The 15355-nt window shown below is 49.8% G+C and overlaps 5 protein-coding genes across 5 annotated transcripts; 2 read left to right on the forward strand and 3 right to left on the reverse strand.

The window, feature by feature from the left end:
- Positions 1–198: 198 nt before the first annotated feature.
- DFJ58DRAFT_858586 (uncharacterized protein) lies at positions 199–3574 on the reverse strand (the record flags this gene model as incomplete). The annotated part of the gene is made up of 8 exons (XM_041393972.1): positions 3237–3574; positions 3028–3181; positions 2833–2975; positions 2629–2781; positions 2498–2576; positions 961–2475; positions 634–898; positions 199–581 (listed from the first exon to the last, which is right to left on the reverse strand). Exons 1-8 carry the CDS (start codon positions 3464–3466, stop codon positions 199–201), a joined length of 2922 nt encoding a protein of 973 aa, XP_041238922.1. The 5' UTR covers positions 3467–3574.
- Positions 3575–3694: 120 nt separating this feature from the next.
- Positions 3695–5808, reverse strand: DFJ58DRAFT_811201 (uncharacterized protein). Its single transcript, XM_041391464.1, has 4 exons — positions 5566–5808; positions 4849–5521; positions 4422–4799; positions 3695–4363 (listed from the first exon to the last, which is right to left on the reverse strand). Exons 1-4 carry the CDS (start codon positions 5745–5747, stop codon positions 3773–3775), a joined length of 1824 nt encoding a protein of 607 aa, XP_041238923.1. The 5' UTR covers positions 5748–5808; the 3' UTR covers positions 3695–3772.
- A 61-nt stretch (positions 5809–5869) lies between these two features.
- Positions 5870–7505, forward strand: DFJ58DRAFT_811204 (Mov34-domain-containing protein). Its single transcript, XM_041391465.1, has 6 exons — positions 5870–6035; positions 6086–6125; positions 6173–6363; positions 6419–6500; positions 6551–6895; positions 6950–7505. Exons 1-6 carry the CDS (start codon positions 5947–5949, stop codon positions 7136–7138), a joined length of 936 nt encoding a protein of 311 aa, XP_041238924.1. The 5' UTR covers positions 5870–5946; the 3' UTR covers positions 7139–7505.
- Positions 7506–7538: 33 nt separating this feature from the next.
- DFJ58DRAFT_811207 (uncharacterized protein) lies at positions 7539–8673 on the reverse strand. The gene is made up of 3 exons (XM_041391466.1): positions 8486–8673; positions 8368–8429; positions 7539–8313 (listed from the first exon to the last, which is right to left on the reverse strand). Exons 1-3 carry the CDS (start codon positions 8637–8639, stop codon positions 7996–7998), a joined length of 534 nt encoding a protein of 177 aa, XP_041238925.1. The 5' UTR covers positions 8640–8673; the 3' UTR covers positions 7539–7995.
- A 216-nt stretch (positions 8674–8889) lies between these two features.
- DFJ58DRAFT_811211 (RIM15, signal transduction response regulator) lies at positions 8890–15325 on the forward strand. Its single transcript, XM_041391467.1, has 8 exons — positions 8890–9103; positions 9151–10757; positions 10807–12858; positions 12910–13423; positions 13482–14565; positions 14604–14633; positions 14685–14723; positions 14780–15325. Exons 2-8 carry the CDS (start codon positions 9202–9204, stop codon positions 15016–15018), a joined length of 5514 nt encoding a protein of 1837 aa, XP_041238926.1. The 5' UTR covers positions 8890–9103; positions 9151–9201; the 3' UTR covers positions 15019–15325.
- The last annotated feature ends 30 nt before the right edge of the window (positions 15326–15355 follow it).

A 15355-nucleotide genomic window follows, 5' to 3' on the forward strand; every position in this document is an offset into this window, starting at 1 on the left:
TCCGATGGATAGTAACATGTGATGAAATATGATGTGATAGATCATGATGGACAGACGAATCAGAAGAAAATGCAACCGGAAACTAACGAGAAAGGAATGGTGGTGCCTCATACTGATAGCATAGAAGATCAAGCAGGTGATCTGGCGCAGCACATGATCAGATTAAAGGCACGTACATGGAAATATGGTTTGGACAACTCACTGGAAGGAAGCCTTCAACAAGCTGCTTCCGTTCTGTTTGCCAATTCCCAACCTATTCAAAACGTCCCTTACTTCACCCGCACTACTTGTGACAGCACGCTTCTTGGGTCTAGACCGACTTCGCGTTAACCCAAGTGGGCTGGAGCGAAGATCCACAGAAGGCGAGCATTCAAGGGTAGATACAGAAGGTCGCCTGACAAGAGCTGGGTTGGATGCTCCTGCACGTCCTTCAAGCGCATCGCGTAAATCAGTCACACCTACCCCACGGACCGACCGTGTTAGACTTTGTAGCGAGAGGTTCTCGATAGCCATAAGAGCAGGTGATAGCTTCAACAACGGTGAACCACCTTCCATCATCCTGTGGTTGCTCGGTCTATCCGCTGCTAGGGTTTCAGATAAGTAAGGTAATCCACAATAAACAGCTCGCCTTACCGTCTCTGAGAGCCATGTCTACCGACCATTTTGCCGAACAACGGCGAAGGAGCCCTTGACGGTCAAGTCCTGTTGCTTCTTGAACAGACTTTGAAGACACTAATATCGCCAGTGCCTCCTCGGCATTGACGTTTGACCATGGCCCCACTGCTCCTTCTGCCTCTATAGGGGGGAACCTAACTTCTGTCTGTGCTGGTCGTAGGACCCCAGGAATGAACTCTGGGAGAGAAGGTAGGGTTGGTGCCGCCTCCATTGTTGACAAAGCCTGGTTTCGTTGATCAATAATCTCTCCGAGCAGAGGAAAGAATATAATTTAGACTGACTGACCTTTTCAGCGAGGTCCACCAGTTCCGTGCATTCCCAGACGCGTCCGAGCACAAGCCAAACGCGAGCCAGCAACTCTTGTATCACCTTCACTCGTTGCTTAGAAGCCTCATTCATCCCGTCTTCAATTTCGGTGGTTCCATGGAGCGCCATGAGCATAGGGAGACCAGCAAGAAGGCCGCGGGTCGGAACTTCCTCGTGGATAGCAGACAGTACATACAAGATTAGCGCATAGTCTGACAGGGACGCTGAAGCAGCTGCAGAGACCTTCTCAGGTACGCTCTCCAACAAGCGCTGTGCATTCGAACTTTTACGTGTCCGGGCAAGAAGCCCTGGTGATCTCCGGGCAGGAGAAGAGCCATGCGGGTCGGTGCTAGGTCCATTGACGGGGCCTGACTCATTCTGAGAAGGGGCTGTGACTCCAATAGAAGGGATGTCACCGGTTGTGGAGTGGGCGGGCGAAGGAGTTGAGTTGAATGAAATGCCAAGAGACGAAGTTGTCGCGAGTATGAAAAGATAAGCATGCGTAGCATGGAGCGATCGCGTCGCCGAGTCGCCGTATAGAAGGATGCCGATGCTGTTTGCTTGGTGCGTCGGGCTACCCTCAATGAGAGGGCGAGAACGTCTGACTCCATTTTCATCTGTCGTGTCTCCACGTTTTGGAATCTCTTTGCGCAAGTAATCAACAAGAGCATGGGCATAATCGCTCCGTACCGAGAAGTCGCCATCGCAGAGAAGGCTCAAGGTCTCGTGCCATACTTCTCCGGATACCCTTGTCCGTCGGGAATGGTGAGAGGGAGGTCTTTGCGAAGGGTCGTTATTCTGTGGAAAGGAAGATGAGGGAATATTTTGGAGGGTATTTTTATCATCCGACACCACTTGTGAACCATCAGCAGCACGCATGAGACCTAGAAGACCTGCAAGGAGACACCTGATAGCCTGACTTCGCCTGCGGTCACCAGGTTCTTTGTCGCGACCAGTAACACCTTGCATCTCAACGGTTACAAGACGACTGACAAGCTCGCTAGCAAGGTCTTGAATCTGATCAGAATAGTAGATGTGAGCGCCCAAAGAGGATATGCATTCCACGAGCGACGGTAGGAGGGCGTCCTGAGGATCGATCGATACACGCCGTAGGACCAATGTGATAAGGTTTGAGATGATATCTGATGTGGACAAATTGACGAGAGGTACGGGGGACGTGAAGACCGCGGGGACCATGGTAGCTAAGGCTCTATGTTGGGCTGTGCATATCGATGAGTCCTGGATCAAAAGGAGCTGTTCGACCAATCGAGTAGGTACTGCATAGCGATACTGGTACTGGGCCCATTCACACGCCTTTTGAGCCAGCCATCGACTTTGGTCGAGTTTCTCCCAAACTTTAAGATCGCCTAGGCCTTCAAATGTAGCCTGCATCAAGAGCCCTATTTGAGCGCCATTAGAGTGCTGTATCATGTGTTGCAGTGCCCTTAACGATGTATTTAGAACATCGGAGGAAGATGGACCGTTCTCCTCCGTCTACGTGTGCATGAATGGAGACAGCACGCCTTTCAATGACAGGACGAGAACGGAATTCTGCAAGATATATCGAAGTAGCGTTGCTTTTGATAGCCTCCGCACTTGACTCACAATAAGACGCATGTTCTACCCATATATAGAACGAAGACTTACCACTCATCGAGAACAGACAACTCCGCATTCATGACATGGAAAAGCAATGCGCGAGATATGATCGATACTTGGGGCTTGTAATGATTGGAAGAGCAATAAAGGGCCTCTGAATTCACAGCGCCTGTAAGAGCAGCCAATCCGACTAGACGAGTCCTGAGCAAACCAATAAATGACTCGCCGGAAATGGAGAAACAGAAGACTCGCCTGTTCCTTAACTCATGATCAACCGACTTGACGTCGGCGGTGGATAGCTGGGCAAATCGCCGTAAGACAGCGAGATAATCTCGGGCCAAGTTAGAATCCGCTTCAATGACATGACCGTCGGTAAAAGTGCACCACGCAGTAAACTGTAATCTGAGTAAGTTCCGCCTGAATAAAACGGATAGGTCTAGCACTAACCACGCTGGCTGCTCGCGCTACTACTTCGAGGTCAGAAGAGAGGGAATCAAGCGTGACCTTGAGGCACGCGACCAAAGCCGGGGATAATAAGGATATATCGCGTCGACATTCTACCGCCAGCGCGCGCAAGACAGAAAGTGTGATAAGTAAGGATCTGGTTGAGAATTATAAAGATCTGCAAGAAACCATTGAGGCTTCCTAGGACGTACGCTCTAGCTCGAACGTTTCCATACTGAGCCTTATAACATCCTGCCTTGACACGTTTCTCTAGTTCACCCCCGAGCTTGTTTATCTTTCCTGGGCGATTGGCTGCATAGTATGTGAGTTTGGAGAGCTCCTGCGCATTCGGGCGATATTCAGGACCAGAAGAAGCTAATGCAGATGAAGAAGGATAGCATGCAGCAATTAAGGACACGTGATTGGGGGTGAAGAGGTGCATCTGAATCAAAGTAAGTCCTGGAGCCGGTTAATGATTGAAAGAGGAGTCGGGCAATGAATTAGATAGACATAAGTTGAGGAAGGTACATCATTGAAGGTGGAGTTGGAGCAGGACGCCTGCGGCCACAAGTTGAAACGTGTACTGTGAGAAACTCCCCGGAATAGTACAAGCCCCTATCATAATCTATCATAGTCATCCTCGATAGTTGAATGAATCGAGGATGCATGGTTAAAATTTCAATGTTCCGCTTGACATATATTAGCCTCTGTACATGACACAGGATAGCTATCACCTTCATATTTGAACCTATTGGGTATGTACTAGAGCATTATGCAGAGAAGAAATAGCACTGATAGCCGTGCCATCATCGGGATGAGTAAAGTGTAAACCATTATGCGCAATCATCATATCATGGTGTCGTGCCATGTCGAGTCTCCCCTCGTCTTCGCTCTCCTCGCCAAGGGTATGAAACTGGCTCCAATCAAAGACGGGATCCAGAACAACATCCTTCAAACTACTCAACACCTCCAAGTGAGACGCCTGCATCACACTTATCCAGCGTTTGCTGATCATCCAAGTGGCTACGCCTTTAGGTGGGAGAATGAGACCTTCTTTTGGTAAACCATGAAATCGTTCTCTTCTTCCGATGCCTCTCCGCGGCTTTTGTAAGCTATCCACTTTGTCATAATCGTCCAGTATGTCGAAAAAGCGCAGTAATCGGGTGCTGCGCCAAGGGAATCCCCGAACACGTAGCGAAGTCATACGGGAACCGACGACCGAATCCTCTTCAGTTTCGGATTCCTCGGAAGACATACATTCCACTTGTAGCGCGCCATCAAATATGACATGCTCGAAGATTTCAATTTTATTTCGAGCGTCTGAGCGATTGCTCAGTTTCTAGAGTGGATTTAGTCAATTATCGGATTTTTCTGACTGGCGGAACGAACAACCTCACCGTCTTCTTACGGCTTAATCTTCTGGATCGCATTGCCTTGACATCTTCTCGCTGTTTCTGGGTTAATGCGACAGAGGTATCCCGTTGAGCTCTGAACTTCTGTCTGAACGTAACAAATGCCTGGTCGAAAACGGATTCCAGAGATTTTTTGTTGAAATCCTTATCGGGAACGTGTTTGTACAAGTGGCGATGGGCTCTGAGGTCGTGTAGCACACGTTCTTTCATTCGTCCATTGTGGACAGATTGTTTAGGTGTCTTGTCCCAGACGAAACGGACAGGATCGTTGGGACCCAGCACAATACCTTCAGTGTGAGCATCGGGAAGGATTTTGTCGTCCTTGATTTGCATGACGCGCAAAAGATGGCTGCGCATAGCATGCTTAATTTAGTTATTAGTATTGAAATGCGGATTTTGGTGCTGGGCTTACCTGGATGGTAAGACAGCGAGTGTCATGATGATTTTTTCGTTTTATGGGTCGTTCTACTAATGAATACTCAGAGCCCTCGCTATCATCTTCATCACTCGTGGTATTAAGTATCGGTCTTTTGCGTGGATTAGATGAGCTGCCCTGCCGGGAGGATGAGGGATCAACGTTGATGAAGCGCGCTGGCCTAGAAAGAAGGGGGGAGGCATGGGCTGGGCTTGCGGTGTCGCCAACAGAAGGAGAACCAACAGGCGGCTCTACGTCAGATGAAATTGACGTATGACGGAAAACAGAAGGTGATGCAGCTTGTCCAGGATCGGGCGATGCATGTTGCCCTATGGTTGTAGAAGAATGGGACAACGCAGGCGAGGTCATTGGCGTGGACTGTTGATCCGTTATGGAAGGTGTCTGCACTGAGGGTGAAGCTGCCGGAACTTTCGGAGTCCCAAAAGCGATCTTCGCTTTGAGCGCACCGAGCTCTTGTTGCATCTCGAGCATCCGACGCTCCATTTCTGCCTGCCGTAGTGTGTACTTGGCCTCCTGTTCTTGTTCCCATGCGAGTCTTCGTTTTTGCTCTATTTCTTGCGACTCCCGTGCTGAGTTTAAGTAGTTCATCACTATTTGGAATGGGTGAGCTCCACTGGATGATGCGTTGCCAGGACGAACGGCAGAGTTCCTAGATAACCATCAGCTTGATTAATAAAAATTGACATTACCTACTGAGGGGGCGTCGTTGATGCCGCAGGGGGCCTCTGGGGCTCCGAGATGGCAAGCTCAAGCTCGCTGTGATGTGACTCATGTGCTTGGCTGAGCTGAACGGACTGATTTTGAGTGTTTGACGACCTAGGCCTTGGTTGTGCAAAGAAAGGATTCAGAGCCTGCGATAATTCGCTGGTGGGCATGAGGCCGTGGGACTGTTAATACTTTCGACCTCGACCTAGCCAACCTGTCGGTCCTTTAGACGCGGGCAGAACCGATCTTTGAGCCATAGTAGTATTTACATTTGTTAATTTCTGAGGCTGTCGTCAAACACAACCAAATAGACTCGCGAGACGCGTCAGCGAAAGCAGTAGCCAAGTCATTTCTTTCACTTAATTGAACATGGAAGGCATGGAAGGTCTCGCAGAAATGATGGGTGGTCAGCTTCGTGGAATGCGGGGTCCTTCGTCAGATTCGGCAGTACCTGATAGGTGAGTTCTGCTTGTGCATTGATTAATGTATTGTCTCATGATCGGTGCAGCGGAGAAGTCATTCACATATCATCTCTGGCACTATTAAAGGTGAGGCGTTTACAATGAACGCCAGAAGTGTGCTTATCATTCGTCAGATGTTGAAACATGGGAGAGCTGGCGTTCCTATGGAGGTTATGGGCCTCATGCTCGGAGAGTTTGTCGATGAATATACTGTACAAGTTGTGGATGTCTTTGCCATGCCACAGTCTGGTACCACCGTGACTGTCGAGTCGGTCGATCACGTCTTCCAAACGAAGATGCTCGACATGTTGAAACAGACAGGACGGTGAATGGAACATCTACCTTGACTTAGCGGTGTGCTGATGTACATGCGCTTTCAGACCGGAGATGGTGGTAGGGTGGTACCACTCGCATCCAGGGTTTGGATGCTGGCTTTCGAGTGTTGATATCAACACACAAGAAGTACGCCGCCTCACGTCTGACATGCATTCGCGATTGATCTCCTCCTGCAGTCATTTGAACGCATGCAGAACCGCTGTGTTGCTGTTGTCATCGATCCTATTCAGTCCGTCAAAGGGAAGGTCGTCATTGACGCATTCAGATTAATTAACCCTCAAACCGTTATTATCGGGCGTGAACCACGACAGACGACGTCCAATATTGGTCTCATCAACAAGCCGTCAATTCAGGCACTCGTGCACGGACTGAATAGACACTATTATTCAATCGCCGTGAATTACCGCAAGACGGAGCTTGAACAATCAATGTTGATGAACCTGCACAAGAGAAACTGGACAGAGGGTTTGAAGTTGCGGGACTTTTGTTCACACAAGGAGAGCAACGAGAAGGCTATTAAGGTCAGCTACCCATATTCGTCGACTTTCTAATACTGACAATCCTCGTCCCTGAAGTCTATGCTCACGCTGTCTGAGGCGTACAACAAATCGGTGCAAGAGGAATCAACGTTATCTGCGGAAAAGCTGAAGACGCGGCATGTGGGGAAACAAGATCCAAAGCGACATTTGGAAGAAGCGGTGGAAAAAGCCATCGGGGACCAGGTGGTGCAGAACCTGGGTACGATGTTGCTGGCCGAACTATAGATTCTTTCGTCGGACTTCTTTTGCATTCCCATGGGTGTCAATCAGAAGCGTATCAGGCTCGCAGTTAACTCGCGGAGTTCTGCGTGATGAAGAAGCTTAAGGAAGCCAAGAGTCCAAAGTCGAGAACAGCTCCACAGAAAGGAGCTTTTCAAATGGTCACATGGCTGTGTATCACTTCATCATGTCTTACCCATCGCGGCGATTTGAAATTAAGTTCCACTAGAAGGTTTTGGACTTTCAGATTGTAGAGCTATTTCTGAATGGCAAGTGCACTCTGACAGTGAGACCCTCGACACCGGGTGGCGTTCAGGGACAAGAAGACCAACTTTGAGTGCACTTCGTCTATCGCAGGCAGTTGAGCTCATCAGGTCGCTTGCGATATAGGGAGGATCTGGCATGCAGCTGATCACGTAGTGCGGGTATCTACGGCTGGCCTTCCGTCATTTTGTCACAGTAAACCACGAAGACAGTGTCATAATGACAAGTAATCCGCACGCCTTGGACGTCGCTAGCACAACTAGCCGTTGTCAAAGCAGAGTATAGACTCATAGACGCGGTACAATTCCAGTGTGAACTCCTCACCAGTCTGGCACGAGTATAAATTCCGCCGTCAGGCACGGGCCATCCTACCACCGCAAGCGAAAATGGCGAGCGAAAGATCAGCCACGTGTCTTTTGTTTCCAGCGGCAGACAAAAGACTGTGGGGCCGCATCCGCCAAGACAGCCGAGAAGGAAATTGACTTGTCGCTCAGTGCCGGTTGCATAAATTGATTAAGGCAACAGGTGAGCGAAAAGGTACTGGTAGATCAGCAAGAGTAGATGCGGATAAATAGGCAAGAGTGGAGTAATGATTGATGTTAATTCCAAGGAAGCCTTGCACTACTGAGTACGGGTATGACGCCCATCATCTTCGCTCGACGGATGGCTTTGCCTAACCTGCGCTGGCTTTTTGTGGTCAGACCAGTTTCAGCGCGGTGCTTTATTTTTCCCATTTCGGTGACAAAAGAGCTCATGAGGACATCATTAGAAGCCTCTTGTAGAGGATCGACACCCAAACGGTAAAAGACGTCCTGTTGCTTCGCTTGTTTTTTACCAGGACCAATGAGAGGTCGTTTCGAAAATGGCGGAGGACCTTTGAACCGGTGATCATGCGAAAAGTAATGAGGTCTTATAAACTGATATCCGTATGAGTGCTATAAAATATGAAACGAATATTTTCGTTGACAGACCAGTTTATGGTCGAACCTTCTGCGTACGCCTTGCTGCATCCATGGTGCATTCGGGTTGCTTGCTAAACAAAATTGATATAAGAAGGTGCAGGTAGGTAGTCTTGAAATTGTAACTGACCTGCAGACGCGCTTGGCTCAGAGAGCTCATCGAGGATAGTTGACAACTTCTTCTGGTCATTCTGTAATGGCGAATGAAAGAATCTAGATACAGGAGAAAAGCAGGCCCTGGAGTGCGAACACTGTCGGGAAAAGGCGCGAAAGGGCGATAACATGGGACCTGTGTGATGTTGTGGCAGAATTGGAGAGGAGGAGCGGCAATTATGTAATTCCGAGTAGGTGGGTATAATTCTCACGGGGTCGGAGATTGCCTATAGATTCTTGTAAGACCCCCAGTCACCAAAAATAATGTAATATTAATATTGGACTAAATAACAAGCTCCGTAGCTAGAGAGCGATTCGAGGATTGGGCGTAGTACCGTTTAAAAAGCGAAATTATAATAGTGTGATTGATAGTGGGATTGGTATTAGTAGTGCTTGTGTAACGGATTGGCTGTGAATGACCGTTACTTGAATCCGTCTAAACTGTTTGTAGCAGGGCTGAGCTTGGTTTCAAACGATCATCCTGCTCCTCTCTCTTCACCTCCATTCCTCCTTTTCACACCTTCAAAACCAGATTTCCTGCAAGTCTTCCTCATGTTGACTTGACCTTTAATTACCATCATCATCTCTCTTCCAAGTCAGTTTAAATAGCTCCAAGTCTGACTATCGCTTACAACCTCCTAGCGGTCCATCTCATTTCTAGCACCCTGGTCTGGCATTGTCTGACAGGCATATATGTCTGATTTTGCCAGCATTCATCGTCGTCAACCCCCAAGTCCCCTGGTATTCGCTCCAGAGTCAGTGCTACCACAGCCTATTTCTCAGTCAAACAGTAGCACCTCCTATGGTTCAGGTTCAAATACCGTCTCCATGCCTTTCGTTCGGCGACATGTCACTCGTCGTCTCAAGACTGCAAAGGCAGATTGTGACAAGGAACTGCGTCGTGTGATAAACAACATCACCGCCTTCTTTGAAGAGAGACTTCGCGATGGTGACCAAGAACGCGACATCGATCGTGACTATCGGGATCGGGACAGGGACTTCGACCGTGACTCTCAGTACGGTGACGCAGAGCCTCTTCGTGAGGCCTTCGTGTACCACTCTTCGGATCCTCGGCCTGCTTCACAGGCTGATACTTATTCTGATAGTGGCTATGAGCCCGAACAAGAAAGAGGTCATAGTCGACAACGTGCGTTACCAGAGGACGGCAGTACAAAGGTTCCCTCTCTGACTCATCGGGTCTCATCACCCGGTCTCCTTGTAGCATCAAACTCTTCCCTCAGTCCCTCCTTACGAAGGCAAAGCAATGCGCAATGGGAGAAACCAGCTGCCTCCACACCAGCTTCCAGTAATCATGTTCCTAGCCCTATTGTTGCGTCTGCCACGCTGGCAGACGTTGTCAACTCTCGCAAGCAGTCCAATGCGGTGCCTCCCACCGCATGGCCTGCTCAGTGTATATCTTCCCGCAGACTTTCACGCAGTGTTCACATTCCCATCCGTCCAGTTAAATCCGGCCAGAGTTCTCGCTCGACCTCCCGGTCTAGATCCCCACTTCCGCCAGTCACAACACACAGTAGCTTTTCCGAGGCCATTCCTCCGCCTTCCTCCATCAATCGGCGTTCTTCCCGCATACTAGTGGATGACCCTATTGATCCCATCATGACCGCGCTTTATGACCTCATTGGCGTAGCAACAGATGTCACCGATATGTCAACAGCCTCACTCACAGCCCAGCCTAAAGTTTGCGAGTCACTCGTTCAACGGGTACAGACTATTGGTAAGGCGTGGGATGAGCATCCAGACTGGCATGGGCGGAACTGGTATGTGCAAGTCCTCCTTGCCGTTGCTAGTCTCAGCCGTGTAGTCGAATGGTGGGAGGCCGAAAAGCAATTCTGGAATTTCGATGATAATGAGGATGAACAAGACGAGCCCCTGATGTTCGTCCTGAAGCCACCCGACGAGCATCCTCCCGTGCCTACGCCCACTGCCCGCAGTCGTCAGGAGGAGCTACGTCTTACGGCCGATGATGAAAGTCGACTTCGGCTGTCAAGGCCGATGAGCCAGGGACGGCGTTCCAGAGATGATGCTCCAAAAGATCTTTCATTCTCATCTGTTTCGCCAGAGCAACCGGCACGGAAAGCCGTTGAACATAATGAGTCTGCACGCATCCTGGCGACCGAAAGATTACGTCTGCAAGCAGAGACTGCACAGAATCAAAACATCGTAATGGAGCTAAGTTTGGACGGCGACCACTTCATTTGGGTCAATTATGCGTGGAGAGTTGTTGTCGGGTAAGCAACTTGTTTCTGGCGGTTTTCGGCTTTTCTGACATATTATTAGGACGGAGCCATCGGAACTTGCTGGAACTAGAATTTCACGTCTTCTCGCCCCTGCAGATTGTTCCGTTTTTCGGGATGCCACTTATCAACTACAACAGGACGATTCGCATACTGTAGAGGTGCGCTTTGGACTTCAAGTCGAGCCAGAGGGCGACCATGATGCTTCAATATCTGGCGTTCTTTATCAACAAATGGAAGGCAAAGGCATGCTCATGATCGACCGTGAGGATGCTCAACCGTCTCACACGATGTGGGTTGCCAGGCCAGTAGGTTCCCCACGATGGGATTACCCTTCGCCCTCCATTGTCCTGGAATCCGGTGAAGCTGGAGGTGAACCCATTGTTGAGGAACCTTCGAAAGAACTGCTTGCCGACCGCTCAGGACTTGAGCCACTGACGCCCTTTCCCTTCGCGCAGCCGATTTCTACGGAGCCCATATTGTGTCGGATATGCGAGTGTCAAATCCCGCAGTGGTACTTCGAGAAGCACAGCGAGACCTGCGTCGAAGTGCACCGGCTTGAAGCTGAGATTGTCGAGTGCAACGAGTCTATTGGCGAGCTCAAGAACACGATTCGAGACATTATGGCTGCCATGGAGACCCCTTCCTCGACTTCGCCCCCCGAATACAGAGGTGTCCCCGTTTTCACGCACTCGAGTTCGCCGAGCATCCCTAGTCCCTTGCAGTTGTTCAGGCGGGATTATATGCAGAGGTTGAGCATGAAGAAGGCACAACGCAGGTTGTTGGAATCGCTTGACGAGATTCTCCTGGTTGCTTCTGAGATTTCCATGCCTTCTTTGAAGGAGGAGGAGTCGAAGGAGCCAATCGAGCGTCAGCGTTTGCTTTCGCCAGGATCGGAGCGGAAGATGTCCCAGATCCGCACATGGTGTCGGCCGCCTGTCGAGGATGCTGCTCTCTCTCAGCTTGCTGAAGACGTGGAGCGTATCATGAGGCAGAAGGTTGACAATGTCGTTCGGATGCAGAATACCATCAAGTACTCCGAGAAGATCTGGCACGAATGGGAGGAGAAAGTCACCGAGAGTCTAGCGATTGTTGAGGCGGGTGAGAGTAGCGACAGTGAAGATGAGGGCGAATACCATGATGGAATTGATCCATTGATTCTACCTATTCCCGAAGACGTAGAGGCACCGGTCGACGACGATCGAGCCACCAACCAATCTGAAGAGCTTCTGTCGTCTGAGCCTACTCCCATGGCTTCCGCGTCTCCTATGTTGATCGCCACCACAAGTGCTAGTCGCGCCTCCGTTTCTGCTCCTGTACCTCAGTTTACTCCTCCGCTTTGGCAAATCATCAACAAGATGCCCACAAGGTCGTCCACGCCATCATCTATATCCTCACCTCTTGCTTTGGCCGCCCCAATCACGGCATCACCATCTCCCGACGATCAGCCTCCATACATGGACCTCAACGACACCCTAGCAGAGAATGCTACTGTTAGAACGCGACGATCGGCCAGCAACCTTCTGGAACCGCGGCTTTTGGTTACCCCGCCCCTGTCACCCAGTATATCCCCTCGAGATGCCCCCACTGCTACACGACGCGGACATCGCCGTCATTCTACTGTGAATCCCATACTTAGTCCTTCTGTGCTAAGCGTCCCTCTATCTCCTCGTCAATCGTCTGCGGCTCCTTTATCAAGATCAACTCCGACTTCTATCAAAGACTTTGATATCATCAAGCCCATCAGCAAAGGCGCCTTTGGATCCGTCTTCCTCGCGAAGAAGAAGGCTACTGGAGACTATTACGCTATCAAAGTTCTGAAAAAGGCCGATATGATTGCGAAGAACCAGATCACGAATGTCAAGGCGGAGCGCATGATTCTTATGAAGCAGGCCGAGTCGCCGTTCGTCGCCAAATTGTACTTTACTTTCCAGAGCAAGGAAAACTTGTATCTGGTCATGGAGTATTTGAATGGTGGCGATTGTGCCGCTCTCATCAAGTCCTTGGGCTCGCTCCCCGAAGAGTGGACGAAACAATACATTGCTGAAGTTGTACTGGGACTTGAGTATCTCCACCAACGTGGCGTTGTTCACCGGTAAGTTCTACAAAATGTGCAGAGAGCGTATGCTTATCATCATTTTCGCAGTGACTTGAAGCCTGATAACCTTCTCATCGACCAGCACGGTCACTTGAAGCTCACTGATTTCGGTTTGAGCAGGATTGGTCTTCTTGGTCGTCAAACGCGTGAACCCATGGGCATGGGTATGCGACATCGCACAAGATACGATTCGCGTTCGCGACCACCTTCAATTGACTCCGGCTTTCTTTCATCACCCTTACTTTCAACCGAAATGATTGGTGGAGGTTCGTATTTTAGCCAGGGAGCACACCCGGTGCCACGACAGGGAATTTCGCCTTATCAGCTTTCCACAGATGACGCAAGCGAATCCGGTTCCGAATCTATATATAATCATCATTCGCGCCGAAGCAGGGCTGGTGAAAGTCCTCTGCAATCATTTGCCACGGAACTGACGACCGATTTACGTTCATATTCGGGTGGTCACACGCCCCCGGGGGAGCAGAAGTTTGTTGGTACGCCAGATTACCTTGCTCCAGAAACCATTCTTGGTCTTCGTGGAGATGATGCTGCAGTGGACTGGGTTGGTGCCTTATTATTGTCTTGTGTGTTTGTACGTTGCTGATCTATCTACCGCATAGTGGGCTCTTGGTGTCATAACTTACGAATTTTTATACGGCATCCCTCCTTTCCATGCGGAGACCCCAGAGAAGGTTTTTGAGAATATCCTTTCTGGACACATCGAGTGGCACGAGGACTGGGTGGAATTCTCTGATGAGGCTCGTGACCTCATGCAACGGCTGATGTGTATAGACCCATCCGCTCGTCTCGGGGCTGGTGGCGCGGATGAAATTAAGGGTCATCCCTTCTTTGAAGGCATAGAGTGGGATAAAGTGACGTCTGCAGAGGCAGCATTTATTCCTCAAGTTTCTGATCCTGAATCAACCGATTACTTCGATCCGCGTGGGGCTATACCTCAGTTATTCCATGAAGAAGATATCGCTATCTCGAATCCTATGGATAGCCCGTCGCTTACCCTGCCTCCCCCAGCACAGCCTATACCACTGCTGGGCAGTCGCGATCCAGCTCCGTCGCCTGCTAGTGACGATTTTGGGTCGTTCAGTTTCAAGAATTTACCGGTCCTAAAACAAGCGAATGACGATGTTATTCGCAAATTGAAGACCGACCAACTGGCCCCGATGACGCATACCTTGTCCGATCCGGTAGGCTCGCATAGCAGGAGGAAGAGCACCTCGCAGAGGTTCAAGAAGCCGCCCAGTGTAGTGACAGCTCTAGATCAGAAGTCGTTTACTCAGGGTCCTCCTTCACCGTCAACGTCCACTTCATCCATAGCTTCATCTCCTTCACGAGCAAGTATACCTCCGTCGACACCTGGGAGCAGTAGCAGCAGTCATGCGCGCAAGCCGTCTGAATTTGGAGCATTGGAGCGTTTTAAGCTCAACCATCTGGATGGCGTGGAGCGGAGGAACACGATGCCAAGCCGTTTGCGCAAGGCGTCCGTTTCTAGTAGTGTTGGTGAGGGTTCTGGCTCTGATCATTGGCCCTCGTCGGCGGGACAAAGTTCCAGTCAGTTCGACACGCCTCCTTCATCGGTTTACTCGATCGACTTGAAGAAAGGTCCCGATCCCACCGACCGCGCGGTGACTTGTCTACTCGCTGAGGATAACCCAATAACCGCCAAAATACTCGAAACACTTCTCATCCGTCTTGGCTGCGCGTCGTCGTGGTTGCGGATGGGTCAGAGGCCATGAGCGTTGCCATGGGTGATATCAGTAAGTATTCTTGGCGCCCGCGTCATAGTTTTATGGTCTGATTTCTTGTAGAATTTGATTGTATTCTCATGGATTTACACATGCCAGTCGGTACGTGATGCACTCAGTCTGGTGTGCCTGTTTTCTGACGTTGTTGCAACTTGCAGTTGATGGTGAGGGTGCTGCTCGATACATCAAGACAACCAATGGCAGGAATTCCAACACTCCTATAGTTGCTGTTAGCGCCTACAGCGCTGCAGACACGAACGACAGCAGCTTGTTTACCGCCTCACTCACTAAACCCGTGCAGAGGGCTGATCTTCTAGCCGTCATGCGGAGGCTTGGATTCAAGACTTCGGCTGTACAAGGCCTTTCCGCAAAAGTCACTGCATCTCGTGTATCATAACCCTTTCACACTCTCAGGCTTGAGTTTCACATTGCATCGGTTTCCGTGTCGTTTCGTTACCAATTACTTCGTGCCACCTATGCATATTCTTTGTCTTTGACTCTACACAAGCACTTACCCAGCATACATGTCTGCACCATTCACTTGTCCCCTTGCATTTTGTACGCTAGACTGTTAAAGTACCGCCTCGGCTTGTATATCTGGATTTTGTTCCGGATTGATCTTGCTGCCAATATTATCTGTTTAGGAGTCGCCCACCATACCACATTGTAACCACGAGTACGGACCAACAAAAGGTACATTATTCAGGTACTCGACATTGATCAGATCAAGTGCT

Source organism: Suillus subalutaceus (assembly GCF_016647625.1).
Source record: "Suillus subalutaceus strain FC151 chromosome Unknown DFJ58scaffold_138, whole genome shotgun sequence".
Lineage (NCBI taxonomy): Eukaryota > Fungi > Basidiomycota > Agaricomycetes > Boletales > Suillaceae > Suillus > Suillus subalutaceus.

What these genes read in the sequence shown, in the direction of transcription:
- DFJ58DRAFT_811211 (XM_041391467.1), top strand. Translation starts at nt 9,202, where the DNA reads ATGTCTGATTTTGCCAGCATTCATCGTCGTCAACCCCCAAGTCCCCTG. An exon ending in GCGTGGAGAGTTGTTGTCGG is followed by an intron (nt 10,758 to 10,806) that starts GTAAGCAACTTG and finishes ACATATTATTAG; the next exon opens with GACGGAGCCATCGGAACTTG. An exon ending in CAACGTGGCGTTGTTCACCG is followed by an intron (nt 12,859 to 12,909) that starts GTAAGTTCTACA and finishes TCATTTTCGCAG; the next exon opens with TGACTTGAAGCCTGATAACC.
- DFJ58DRAFT_811204 (XM_041391465.1), top strand. Translation starts at nt 5,947, where the DNA reads ATGGAAGGCATGGAAGGTCTCGCAGAAATGATGGGTGGTCAGCTTCGT. An exon ending in GATTCGGCAGTACCTGATAG is followed by an intron (nt 6,036 to 6,085) that starts GTGAGTTCTGCT and finishes TGATCGGTGCAG; the next exon opens with CGGAGAAGTCATTCACATAT. An exon ending in ATGTTGAAACAGACAGGACG is followed by an intron (nt 6,364 to 6,418) that starts GTGAATGGAACA and finishes ATGCGCTTTCAG; the next exon opens with ACCGGAGATGGTGGTAGGGT.
- DFJ58DRAFT_811207 (XM_041391466.1), bottom strand. Translation starts at nt 8,639, where the DNA reads ATGTTATCGCCCTTTCGCGCCTTTTCCCGACAGTGTTCGCACTCCAGG. An exon ending in TGAGCCAAGCGCGTCTGCAG is followed by an intron (nt 8,430 to 8,485) that starts GTCAGTTACAAT and finishes AATTTTGTTTAG; the next exon opens with CAAGCAACCCGAATGCACCA. An exon ending in GAAGGTTCGACCATAAACTG is followed by an intron (nt 8,314 to 8,367) that starts GTCTGTCAACGA and finishes TACGGATATCAG; the next exon opens with TTTATAAGACCTCATTACTT.
- DFJ58DRAFT_811201 (XM_041391464.1), bottom strand. Translation starts at nt 5,747, where the DNA reads ATGCCCACCAGCGAATTATCGCAGGCTCTGAATCCTTTCTTTGCACAA. An exon ending in GCATCAACGACGCCCCCTCA is followed by an intron (nt 5,522 to 5,565) that starts GTAGGTAATGTC and finishes ATGGTTATCTAG; the next exon opens with GAACTCTGCCGTTCGTCCTG. An exon ending in GATTAAGCCGTAAGAAGACG is followed by an intron (nt 4,364 to 4,421) that starts GTGAGGTTGTTC and finishes AATCCACTCTAG; the next exon opens with AAACTGAGCAATCGCTCAGA.